The sequence below is a fragment of the Bacillus rossius genome, chromosome 1 (genome assembly GCF_032445375.1).
Source record: "Bacillus rossius redtenbacheri isolate Brsri chromosome 1, Brsri_v3, whole genome shotgun sequence".
Taxonomy (NCBI): Eukaryota; Metazoa; Arthropoda; class Insecta; order Phasmatodea; family Bacillidae; genus Bacillus; species Bacillus rossius.
In genome coordinates, this window is record NC_086330.1 from 219,948,084 (window position 1) to 219,960,771 (window position 12,688).

A 12,688-nucleotide genomic window follows, 5' to 3' on the forward strand; every position below is an offset into this window, starting at 1 on the left:
CTGGTTTTATGCCAGGTTGTGGAAGAACAAAATAAACTTTTTTGGTCTGCGCCTGAAAAGGTTGCAGTCATTACATGCAGACCCCAGATACTCGCCGGTGAAGTGATTATGGTTACGAACTTTCTTTACAGTTCCTCCGAACTTTTCCCCACAGTAGCATCAACACCTTGCTTGCAGAAAAGCAGTGTTCTGTGCATGTGTGAGCGGAGTCATAGGAACAGACGTAGAAAATATTTTTTGTACGTCCTGATCGATTTCGACATTGCGAGAAATGAATTTATCTTCTGCATCACACTCCCTATATACTTCAGGCTGTGAAGGAAGTGAAGAAGTGAGGTGTGCAGGAATGACGGTATTATCTGCTTTCACATAAATGCAGTAGCTGTACGCTTTATGCTTTTGATACTGTAGCGTGTATGGCTCATCGGGATTCGGGTGGCACGTATGGATTTTCTCCAGAATAGCTTCAAAGTCGCAATGTACCACGATGGGCATCTTATCAGCATGGTGGAAGTTTTTGAACTGCAGAACAGGAGGCTGCCCATTTTGATCGGATGATGGCATTTCCATCCGAACAGCAGCATGCTGTTTGCAGAACTCACTGGGTTTTTCCAAACACTGAAGACCAGTGAGCCTGCTAACCCTTCCCTTATCATCATAATGCTTGAAGCATCTTTTACAAATGTGGATAGCGTCATGATGTGTATTGAGTTGGGACTGAACTAGGGCAGAACATTTTTTAATGTATGTGAAATGGGACGAATTGTCATTGACCAAGAGCAGAAGATCGAAATTATGCTCTTTTTCTTCAGGAGCGACTCGTGCAGGAACAACATTCAGATTCTCATCGATGCTGTAAATGTTGATTGAGACTCCAGGGTTCTGTTTTTTTCAATCAGTGGTATTAGTTTGATTCAGTGGCGTAGCCAGGTTTTTGTGTATGGGGGGTGTTAAGAAGCATGCCCCCCCCCCCAGTATTAAAGTGGGGGGTCCGGGGGTCCTCCCGCGGGAAAATTTGGATTTTAAGGTGTAAAATAGTGCTATTTTAGCAGTTTTTGATACTTAAATTTAAATATTGTAATGGTAAAAATTTTATTAATTAAGAACTCCCGACTGAACACTCCGAACTGACTCCCTGCCCTGACGTCCTCGGGCATATATATAGGCCCCGGCGGAATTTCAGAACTCACGAGAGCGGCCGGGGCCAGTCGCGTCATCGCGAGCCGTCCCAATGGCAGAATTCTCTCGAAAACATGTGTCGGCAGCTCGCATAACTCCGCAGCTGGCAGGTTTCGGATGTCAAACTATCAGTGGCGCGCGGGAGGAGCGGAGGGCTGGAGGGAGATAAAGCAGCGACCCAGGTGCGCACAGCACATCTCATGTTATGGCGGCATGTGATGCAACCCAGCAAGCTCTGAACCTGCGCGTGATGTGGCCTTGTTAACGTTTGTGACAATATGAAGTCAAGTCATCGGAAACTATAGTATGAAATAGTCCATCACATGTTTCCGTATAGCTTTTTAAATCACCGCCACTCCAATAAGAGTAGCTTACCTGGGATAAAGCTTGTTTCACACTGATGTACGGATTAGCAGGATGAAACATCTGCATGTTGAAGCTTCCAAACTCGTACTGATCAGTTTCTTACATATACTTCTGATCAGTTTTAACATATAACCAGTTAAAACCTGTCTGTATGACTCATCGTTTAAAAATATATGCAAACAGTCGGCGAATGCATTCACAGAAACCATGGTAGTGGTGATGACAGTTACAATCACGATTAATTTCTGTAGAACTTGTTTCTGTTTTAGGTACATTATCAGAAGAATTAATATTCAAAACAGGACATTTTGAAGAATCACACATTTTGGATTCAAATATTTTTATTACTGATTTCTCTCCATGTAAATAACCAACATGTCAGCCATCATTACATTGTTCGGAGAACACAACATATCCGTCCGAACTACAAGTAATGTTTTTATGACCTTTAATAAAATAACATAGTGTTACGATTTACTGCGGGTTCGTAAAGGATAGCCCAATTAAGGATTTTTATCACAGTTTTATTTATTACCACTACTTTTCACTTACAAATAATCTTCTAAATTTGCAAACAATTAATTACACTTAAAGAAATGTGAATTCCCGAGTCACTCTTTCCGCACACCTCGCTGGGCTGCACCTCTGGCGCAACTCTCGCCGCAGCACCCCTCGTGGGTCTCCGCCGCGGGACTCCGTCGCCACACTCCGCTGCCGCCATTACACCCTTCGCCGAGATCCCCTCGACGCCTCGCACGGAACTTCACTTGGGACTCCGCCACGCCCGCGACTCTATCGCCCGGAAACTCCGCCGTGGGAAAACTCCCGACTCCACTGAACTCACTCACTCCCTGTCCTGGAACCTTCGTCCAAGGACTTCGCCACTCTGCCGCACCCGTGGCACTATCGCCCGGAAACTCCGCCGCGGGAGAACTCCCGACTGAACACTCCGAACTCACTCAGACTGACTCGAAGGTCGGCCCACCTCCTTAATGTCTCCGATATATCGCGCGACCTTCGCCGTCGAAAGCCCAGACACGCATCGTGTTTCTTGTCGAAGGACGCGGCGGCTGCTCAAAGAACGCCGATAAACGCAACAAGCATGGGGTTCCCACAAAACACGCCGATAAACATGTCTGAGTCCTTTTATGCCTCAGTGCGGCCTCTTTTAAGTAACTCGGTCTGAGGCAGGTGCGCGCTGCGAAGGCCAGGATGTCGCGAGATAGTATGACACGAGATACCAGGGAGAGGATGCGGGTGGAAGGGGGCGCAGACAGGCCGAACGAGCGCGGCGACGCCAAGCACTGCAGCCAACCGCGATCGTAACATTGCCGCCTCCTTAAACCTGATCATCCCGAACAGGTAATGCATCTCCTCCTGGAGGTCCCCATGCTACTTGAAGTTTAGGCCTCCTTCCTTTCCTCCATCGCGGGCTGTACAGTCTCACCACATAACCCTCTCTCGCAGTAGATGTAGCTTCTCTTGTCACCTGGCGACACTTCTGCATCGCAGATGCCCCATGTTGTTGAGCGAACTGCCTGAGACGGGCTGACCGTGACCTTGGACAGACCCGATACTCTTGAGTGCATTGCTTATTGCCTTCCAACAGTTTCCTTGTTTCTTCCCTTTTTATCTCCATTGCTTCTCTCGCAGCTACTTGTTCGTACAGCATTTCTTCCCGGCTCTTCTTCGTCTCTTCTCGGTTACTCGTGCCCTCTTGGTTCTTCTGAGTCTCGCCTGGACTGCACTTAGTTTCTCCATGTACCCTCTTCATGACTCCTTGTGTTCTCATTTTCTCTTCTCGGACTTTCTTCCCCTGTTTTTTGGTCCTTCTTCACCTTTTCTTGGTCTTTCTGTGTCTCTTCTTGGTTTTTATTCGTTTCTTCTTTGCGCTTCTCTATCTCTTGACTCATATACATCTCTTCTCGGTTTTTCTTCAGCTCTTCTTGGCATTTTCCCCTCTCTCTTTTTTGTTTATCATCATTTCTTCTTGTTCAATGTTCCTCACTTTGTAACTCATCTTTACTACTTTCGTGCTGTTCTTCAGCTCTTCTTTCATCTTCATGTCCTGGCTGTTCTCCTCTACTTGGCTAATTTTCTCATAACTGTTTTTCTCATCACTGTCCTTTGCTTCGCTGTTCTTATCTTCGTTCTTCTTCTCTTTGCTGTTCTTCTCTTTGTTGTTCTTCTCTTTGCTGTTCTTCTCTTTGTTGTTCTTCTCTTTGCTGTTCTTCTCTTTGCTGTTCTTCTCTTTGCTGTTCTTCTCTTCGCTGTTCTTCTCTTCGCTGGTATTCTCTTCACTGTTCTTCTCTTGGCCGGTCGTCTGTTCGCTGTTTTTCTATTCGCTGTTTTTCTCTTGGCAATTCTTCTCTTGGCTGTTCTTCTCTTCTAGGCTTATCTTAACTTCGGTCTCCATTTCATTCTTCATTTCTCCCTGGCCATTCTTCATTTCATCCTGACCCTTCATTTCCTCCTGTCCCTTCTTCACTTCCTCAAGGCTATTATTTGACTCACTCTTCTTTTCTTCATGATGGTTCTTACTCTCCTTCCCTTCACTATTCATTTCTTCCATAAAGTTCTTCATACTGGCTAACATTTCTTTGTTATAGTTCTTCATACTGGATCAAATTTCTTTGTTATAGTTCTTCATACTGGCTACCATTTATTCCATTTTGTTATTGATCTCTTCTAGGGCAACCCTTATTTTCCCGATATCTTCTACACTTAACTCTTCAGCAGCTATTTCTCTCTAAAGAATTTACTAATTAAACAACCTAAATAATTTGTTTCTAATACTATTCTTAATTTTGAATGACCTAGCCGAACCTTCTAATTAAACTAACAATAACTATTACATTCAAAACTAACACTGACAACAGTATACTCAAACTAACTCTAGAAAATTTAAAATTCACTAAATTTCTAAACACTAACTATATTCTCAAAAACTAAATTCTATCCCCATCTTTTATTCTAATAATGTAACTGAATCCTAAATCTATTAATTAGGGCTATCCCACTTCTGACACCAAAATGTTACAATTTTACCGCGGGTTCGTAAAGGATAGCCCAATTAAAGATTTTATTACAAACACAGTTTTATTTATTACCACTACTTGTCACTTACAAATAATATTCTGAATTGGCAAATAATTAATTACACTTAAAGAAAGGTCAATTCCCCAGTCACTCGTTCCGCACACCTCGCTGGGCCGCACCTCTGGCACAACTCTCGCCGCAGCACCCCTCGTGGGTCTCCACCGTGGGACTCGGTCGCCACACTCCACCGCCGCCGTCACACCTTTCGCCGAGATCCCACTCGACGCCTCGCTCGGAACTTCACTCGGGACTCCGCTGCACCCGCGACTCTATCGCCCGGAAACTCCGCCGCGGAAAAACTCCCGACTCCACTGAACTCACTCACTCCCTGCCCTGGAACCTTCGTCCAAGGACTTCGCCACTCTGCCGCACCCGCGGCACTATCGCCCGGAAACTCCGCCGTGGGAGAACTCCCGACTGAACACTCCGAACTCACTCAGACTGACTCGAAGGTCGGCCCCACCTCCTTATATAGCCCTTGGGTTCCCGTCCAGAACAATCGGGTATGTCTCCGATATATCGCGCGACCTTCGCCGTCGAAATGCCCAGAAACGCGTCGTGAATCTTGTCGAAGGACGCCGCGGCTGCTCATAGAACGCCGATAAACGCAACAAGCATCGGGTTCCCACAAAACGCGCCGATAAACATGTCTGAGTCCTTTTATGCCGCAGTGCGGCCTCTTTTAAGTAACTCGATCTGAGGCAGGTGCGCGCTGCGAAGGTCAGGATGTCGCGAGATAGTATGACACGAGATACCAGGAAGAGGATGCGGGTGGAAGGGGGCGCAGACAGGCCGAACGAGTGCGGCGACACCAAGCACTGCAGCCAAGCGCGATCGTAACAATAGTCTGTGTCCTCACTGTAGCGTAACATTTTACGGACTGAGATATTATTCGTTAACACACATTATTTAATCATGTCCGTGAAGTTTCTTGCACCAGCCACGACTGTGTGGTGTTGAAGGCATGTCTTGATCAGGTCCGACATTGGTGAAACACTCGGTGCACGACAGACAATCCACTATGTCCGAATCATTTTTCAAGTTACAGGTAAGTAGTTGAATACCCACTTTATTGGATTGGCTACATACACCAGCAAAAATTCTTTAGTTAAGTAGAACAGTTCTTCTGTCTTATCAAGTTCAGTAAGCGTGCCACACCTTCCAAATGCTAAAATGGCAGATATTGTTTTTTCATGACTCAATTTTTGCATCAGACTAGTCCGACACATTCATGGAACTGCAGGAACTGGTGTCGTCTTCGTCGTCCTCATCACTGGAAACAGCCCAGCTCGGCTTATCGGCCAACCATTCGTCCAAAGCTTTCGAGTTACACTCTGCACACTCCAACCTCCTTTTACGTCGGTGGCATTCATGTAATTTATCCGCATACTTCACAACAAGGTATGCAAGCGGCGGGCAGCAAAACTCGCTTTGTAGGTCGATAATATTAACACTGTCTACAGTACCTCTACAAATTTTCTGCAACCACAACTTCTGCTGACAGTCGGCGACGGGTGGGAGTGGGCTTGACCTATCTGGCAGTGGCGCTGCAGGTTGGGTAACCGGGCCTAAAATCGGGCTGTAAACTGCATGGCGAGGTTTCCCCTTTAGCCTTGTAGTCGGTGAGGAGATTCAGGCAACCCCTAGGTCTCCTCTGCCTGCCCTGAGGTTACCACACACCGATCAGGAAGGTGATTGTCGTTTAGGTGTCGGAACTGTTGCCGGTTCTAGTATCCGAGACATGACCCATCAAGTCCGCGGAAAGGGTGTGTGATGCGATTATATAGCCTCTCCACATCAAGTGGCAACCCTCTGCCTCCACGTTGGCACCACTGTTGGGGGAGGATCGTGGTGGCTATGTTGGGACGGATTCCCCAACCTCTGGTCATAGCACCTCTCTAACTAAAGAGGGCACTGCCGGGTCCAACTCTGCCTCAGTTGCATTCTCAATTGCATGTATGAGACCGGAAATGGCGAAAGGGCTGAATCTGCGGGCAACAGCAGATGCGATAGAAACCTTTCCGGGGGGTTCGACGGCCGAGCCTCGGTGCATCGGTCCCAAAAGGGCCACCATAGTGAATGGATGGTCCTATGGTAAAGGAATCGACTGGGTATGGTGGTTATGGTGTCGGGCGGCCGGGCCTAAAAACGGGCTGTAAACTGCACGACGAGGTTTCCCCTTTAGCCTTGTAGTGGGTGGAGGCACTGAGGCAACCCCCAGGTGCCTTCGGCCCGGACGCTGTAGTTGCCATTTTCCAGCTGGGGCTGACGGCGGTCATCGCCAGACGAGTGCAGTCGCATCCGGGCCTTAATCGGCTGTAAACCTGTCGGGCCGAGGTACGGCGGGTCGGAGGGTTTTCTGAGGCGACAAGGACACCCCGCGGCCGCACTCTGACGCGTGAAGGTCTGGTCAGGCTACCGGCGAACAGTCTGCCAACGAGACCAAAAGTTGGTCGTAGTACGGGGAGAATCCACCATGTTTGAATGGCGCCCCGCTGAGGTTTCCTTATAGGCCCAGGATTCTTGTTGGGAAGGACTCGTACTTGGGAGTGGTGCCCCGAGTGCTATAGGAGTAGGTACTAGGGCTCCCTAGCCCGATGACGTGCTGACGTGTTGAGTGACGAGAATTGCTCCGGTTACCAGCCTGGTCAGCTGGGAGAGGTTGGGTAGACCTCCACCGGACCGTGGGTTCACTAGGTGATTGAGGGGTCCCAGGGTGATGCGGTAGACTGGGGCAGGCGCCAGAAGTGATGACTTCAGAGGGCAAAGGGAGCATCCAACTTTCTGGTCAGCTGAGTTGTGGTTGCGTATGCGGCGTATCCGCATCCATGCCCATGGGGGCCCCAGCCTTAAAATCCTCTTGAGGATGAAGGCTGGGTTATCAAATAGGAGGAGAGATCCTCAAAACTTGACATTCGGCGACGTAGATTGTTCCAGTTAGTAGCTCTTTAATGGTACTACCGATCTTGTGGAATGCAAGTTCACCTTGATGCCATCGAAGTCCATGTTGAGTGCAGACTAGTCGAATGTTGATTTTCTTGCATCTTTGCTGTAGGTAATTCCAGTCGTATGGTGGTTTGAATGTTTTTACTATTGTTACTCCGTCTTTACCAGTAAATGCAAGTTCTTTAACAACGAACCCATTTTGTGAGTTTAATCCTGGCACGTTTCACGTCATTCTGATACTGACTCATCTATGCTGACTTCGCTTCCTTATATAGCTTCGGGGACTTTTTTTTTGGCTCAATTTCTACATAAGCCATGTATTCATCCGCGAGCTTGTTTCAACTGGACCATAGTATTCTTTTCGAAGTTGCGCAAGCGAGGGACAGTCATACTCATCATGAATATCTATTACATTAATTTCCGGTCTACAATACTTTTTTAACAAACACTTTGTTCGATCCCCGCCACGTACACATCACCAAATAATATCTCATTGACATACTTTTCAATTTCTTTATCTGAAATATTACCATCGCTCCACCTGAGACCATGTAAATTTTTCGTTAACCATTTGTTTGTAGACTTTGAATTTTTTTGTCCAAGTCATTCCATGCAAATGGAGGCTTGAATATAAGTAATTGATTTTCCATCGCTGTAAGTTACGCTAAGTTCTTTCGCTACAGTACCAAACTGGGACCGGAAGGCTTGAATGTTACAGAACATGTTAGCTCGAGGGCTAAGACACGACTGACATAATTACATTAATATCTTAACGATTTAGTCCCTAGAATTGTAAGTTGCTAAGCGGTCATGGATTATGAGAGCGTGTGCTTTTTTGTCTTTTGGTATATTTTAGAGGCTGTAATTTCAATCCTACAGTCGATTATATTTGAGAGGTGCCATGGACTTATAATTTTCTGGGTCGAGTGTAGCAGAAGCTTGCCGACCAAAATAAGCTTGTTGGAATCTGGAATACATTTGATAGGCCATTAGGAACAAACCACTATTAAAATTAGCATTTAAATCCAAGTATGGGTATGCGTGACTATTGAGAAATACTTTAACATTTTTTATATTAACGTGGTCGAAAATAGACCTATCGGTTGTTATCGTGTTTTGTCTTTCTTTCTGAAAACCTAATATAATAAATCGAGGCCTCTCCGATCCGAATGTAGATTTTACTTACCAATTTATGCTATGTGACAGGTAAACTAGGGTAGCTTTCCAGTGACCATGATCTAAAAGCCATTTCAATATCTTTACCTTTTTCTATAAACTTAAGCAGTCTTATTCGTTCTTGTGTTTTAACCTCAATGTGTGGTACCATCCACTCGATTGTTAATAAAGATAAAATATTTTCAGGATTTTCTTCAGATGCTAGTACGCTATTATTCCATGTGTTTGCAAGAGAAAATACTAGTTCTTGTTTCGAGTTGATTATTATATGTTTGTAGTCGTCTGCGAATCCTAGGATCGTAGCTAGCGGTATGCAAATTTAAAATTTCCCACCTTCATATAGAGATACTAAAAAAAAATTTTTTTTCGATACCCCATCCTGCCATCTTTGCTACAGGTAATTCGTTTCTCGTAAGATTTAAATAATTTTTTATTGTACATGTCATTCCGGGATCTCTAACAGAGTCCAGTTCGATTCCATTTAAGTTATAAGATATTCTAGAAAATAAGTGTAGAACACCATTTCGAATAATTCGCGTAGTTGTTGGGTGTTGCCCATTATTCTTTAAAAGCACGCCTCTTATTCGTATGAAAGACTGGCTCGGAAGAGTACACACGTCTTCGTTCTGAATAGTTATTAAAACTTCGGAAGATTGTAAGTACGGACCTGAAATATAAGGAGAGTAGCTATGTACTTCCGACTTTGTGATTGAATCATCAAAGCTAATTCCCTTATTAAGATTGAGGATTTCCGACTCCATACTTTCTTACTTTATATCCTAGACTGCGTAGAAAAGCCTGATTAGTAGTTGTTAACCCTCTGACCTTCTTTCGCAAACTAACAATTTTTTTAGTTATGTGCCTGCTTTTATACGTTCTGTTAAAATTCATTCCCATCTTTCTTCAATTGCAGTCTCAAAGTAATTACTTCTCCTCTAAAATTAACTAGCTTCCCGTGTTGATCTACAAGTTGAACTGTTATTTCACTAACTGATTTTACTATTACAGGAATGTAGATTACGGTTTTTGGTATTTCAATCAAACGATAGCCTGGAGGAACATTTATTCCAAACTCATGTATTGTTGTAGACGGTTTACCATTTAAAAATGAAGATCCTACTAAATTACAATTTACACGAACTACATTTATCGGTAAAATATTTATTGACTTAACATATTCGTGAACTTTCCCTGCCTCATATACTCTAGGCTCGAAACCGAATAGTGATCCTATGCTACTGTCACCTTTAAAATCTATATCACAACTGCTAACTAAAATACTTTTCATGGTATTTATATTCCCTGTAAGAATTATTGTTTCATCCGGTTGTAAAATATTCTTTAAGTAATGTTCAATATCGCCAATTTCGTAACATCCAATCAGTATTTTTACCTTTTTGAAGTAATCTTCGCTAGACTGTTTGTATCTGATAACATTATTTGATTCGTCAACATTAGCTATAGAATTAAAAGTTTGTAAATCCGTAAGCGCAACTGACCAATTTCCTCTTAACTGTATTGGAGGAAAAAATATAGATATAATTCGCTGCTAGAACCTGACAATATTGCTGTAATACTCATGTTTACAACTGACTGCTAAAATTTGTATGTTTTAGTTTATATACTTTTTTACATAAAGTTTTGACTAGAATATATAAGGTACCTGAGGGTATTATGGCCCGGCTGGTAATATGGCCCGTTTGTCATTGTGGACATAGTTTCCGTAGGAGCCGCTAAATAGCGGTCCAATATTGTTGCGGAGGCACCCAAGGACAGGTGTAGGCGGAAGGCGGTACCAGCGATTGCGCCTTCTCATCGTAAGTGGCCATATTTTGACAGTTCTTCGTCGTGGGAATAAAACTTGTTATTTTTTGAACAGTAAGTAACATTAAATTAATCCAGCTAACCAACATATTGCTTAAAATTAATTTTTATATTGCTTTACTATTTAAAGAAGATTCGAATGGAAGTATAGTAGTTTTTTTGTAAATGTGATATTATACCATTACGAAGGGTTTTTGTCTATGTCAACATTGTGGGTAATATGGCCACGTGTGGGCCATATTGCCCACACATGGGCCATATTGCCTACACTTAGGGAAATAATTTATATAATGCTTTATTTTTCATTTTACTCTTACGGAAATAATTGTTATAGTATTTTCTCTTTGGTTTTACACTTATGGAATAGATTTTTATTATGCTTTCCTTTTTTCGTTTGACATTTATGGAAAATATCGTTAAAATGTTTTATCCTTCTTTTTAAACCTACGGAAATAATTGCTATAATATTTTGTCTGTTTAGACTTGCGAAAATAATTGCTATAAGGTTTTCTCTTTCTTTTCAGACTTCAATGTGGAAACAAAAGATGGAGTTAAGAAGCGTGGACTATGGAATCAAGAAACCTTGTCTGAAGCTGTCGGTGGGGTAAAAGAAAATGGTTTGTCTGTTCGTGAAGCGAGTCGCAGGTATGGTGTACCCAGGCGAACCCTTCGCCGCTACATTTTTGAAGGAACATTTTTTAAATCAAAATTGGGCTGCAAGCCAACCCTTTCAGCAGAGCAAGAACAAGAATTGTGCTCGCGTATATTTCGTCTATGTGACGTTGGTTACCCATTTACTTCAAAGGTGCTTCAGCTGAATGTTTTTCGATACTGCAGTTATAATGGGATTCCCAACAAGTTTGTCAAAGGCAAAGCTGGTCGCTGGTGGTTACAGATTTTTTTTTTTAAAAAATAGGAACCCCGAAGTTGCAAAATGCAAGGCTCAGAGACTGAATCCTGCTCTTGCTGAAAAATGGAATAGGTTCATTAACAGATAACTTTGAGAAATTGAAAGAAATACTTCTCTGCAACAATTTGTTGGATTTTCCTGAGAACATTTATAATGTAGATGAAAAAGGGTGTAGGTTGCAACATCACAAAGAACCTACTGTGTTTGCTAAAAAGATGGTGAAATGTGTTCATGTGGTTTCTAAAGAACATAGTGAGAGTGTCACAGTTGTAGCATGTGGTAGTTCTACAGGGTCTGTTATCCCCCCAATGCTCCTATTCAAAGGAGTGAGGAAAAACCCGACTTGGGAAAAATATCTGCCCACTGGATCAGTAATTGAGATGACGGCCGACACATTTGTCCATTTTTTGAAACACTTTACTCGATTCAAGCCTAGTGGAAAGTGTCTTTTAGTTTTTGATGGAGCCAAGTCTCACTTGGACTATAAAAGTTGTGATTATGCTGAAGACAATGATATCCTGCTGTACTGTTTGCCATCAAACACAACTCATGAATGGCAACCATTCGACAAAAATTGTTTTCGAAGCTTCGAGATTTACTGGGACCAGCATGCACTGCTCTATTTAGATTTACACAAAGAGGAAAGCGATATTTCAAAACTAAATTTTGGGGACGTTTTCACACCAACTTGGGAAAAGTCCATGTCTCAGGGATGTGAAAAGTGGTTTCAAAGTTACAGGCATATTTCCCTTCAACCCAATGATAATATCTGAGGAGGCTTTTGCACCAAGCGCAGCAACTGCATTACCTCCACCCGAACAAGAGATGGCTGACCAAGACCGAGGTGAACCAATTCAACCAGACCCACTCTTGGCTCACCCAACACCAGGCACCTCCAGGTTAACGCAGCTACCCCTCTGCCGAAGTACACCAGTGACATTGTCATTCGAATGCCGTAAAAGTCATCGCACTCTATCGAAATCATCAACTGACTCTGATGATATGTCTTCCCCAGCAGATTCTTCAGATTCTTACGACATCGGGGATCATGGAAAATCCCTAACTCCAGATTCATCAGCGAAGTCGTCTTCTCGTAGCTCCTTTAGCGAAATGTTACCAATGCCATTGAGGAAGAGGAAGACAGCTGGTAATAGGAAACCGACTATGAACTCACGTGGGCTGCTGTTG

At 43.6% G+C, this 12,688-nt stretch overlaps 1 protein-coding gene across 1 annotated transcript in view; it reads right to left on the reverse strand.

Moving 5' to 3' along the window:
* Positions 1-3,481: 3,481 nt before the first annotated feature.
* The window catches only part of LOC134544831 (uncharacterized protein DDB_G0291143-like), a 33,403-nt gene continuing 24,196 nt past the window's right edge, over positions 3,482-12,688 (reverse strand). The window contains exon 2 of the mRNA XM_063388522.1: positions 3,482-3,815. Within this exon, the coding sequence (XP_063244592.1) occupies positions 3,482-3,815 (334 nt within the window). The remainder of the gene's footprint in view (positions 3,816-12,688) is intronic.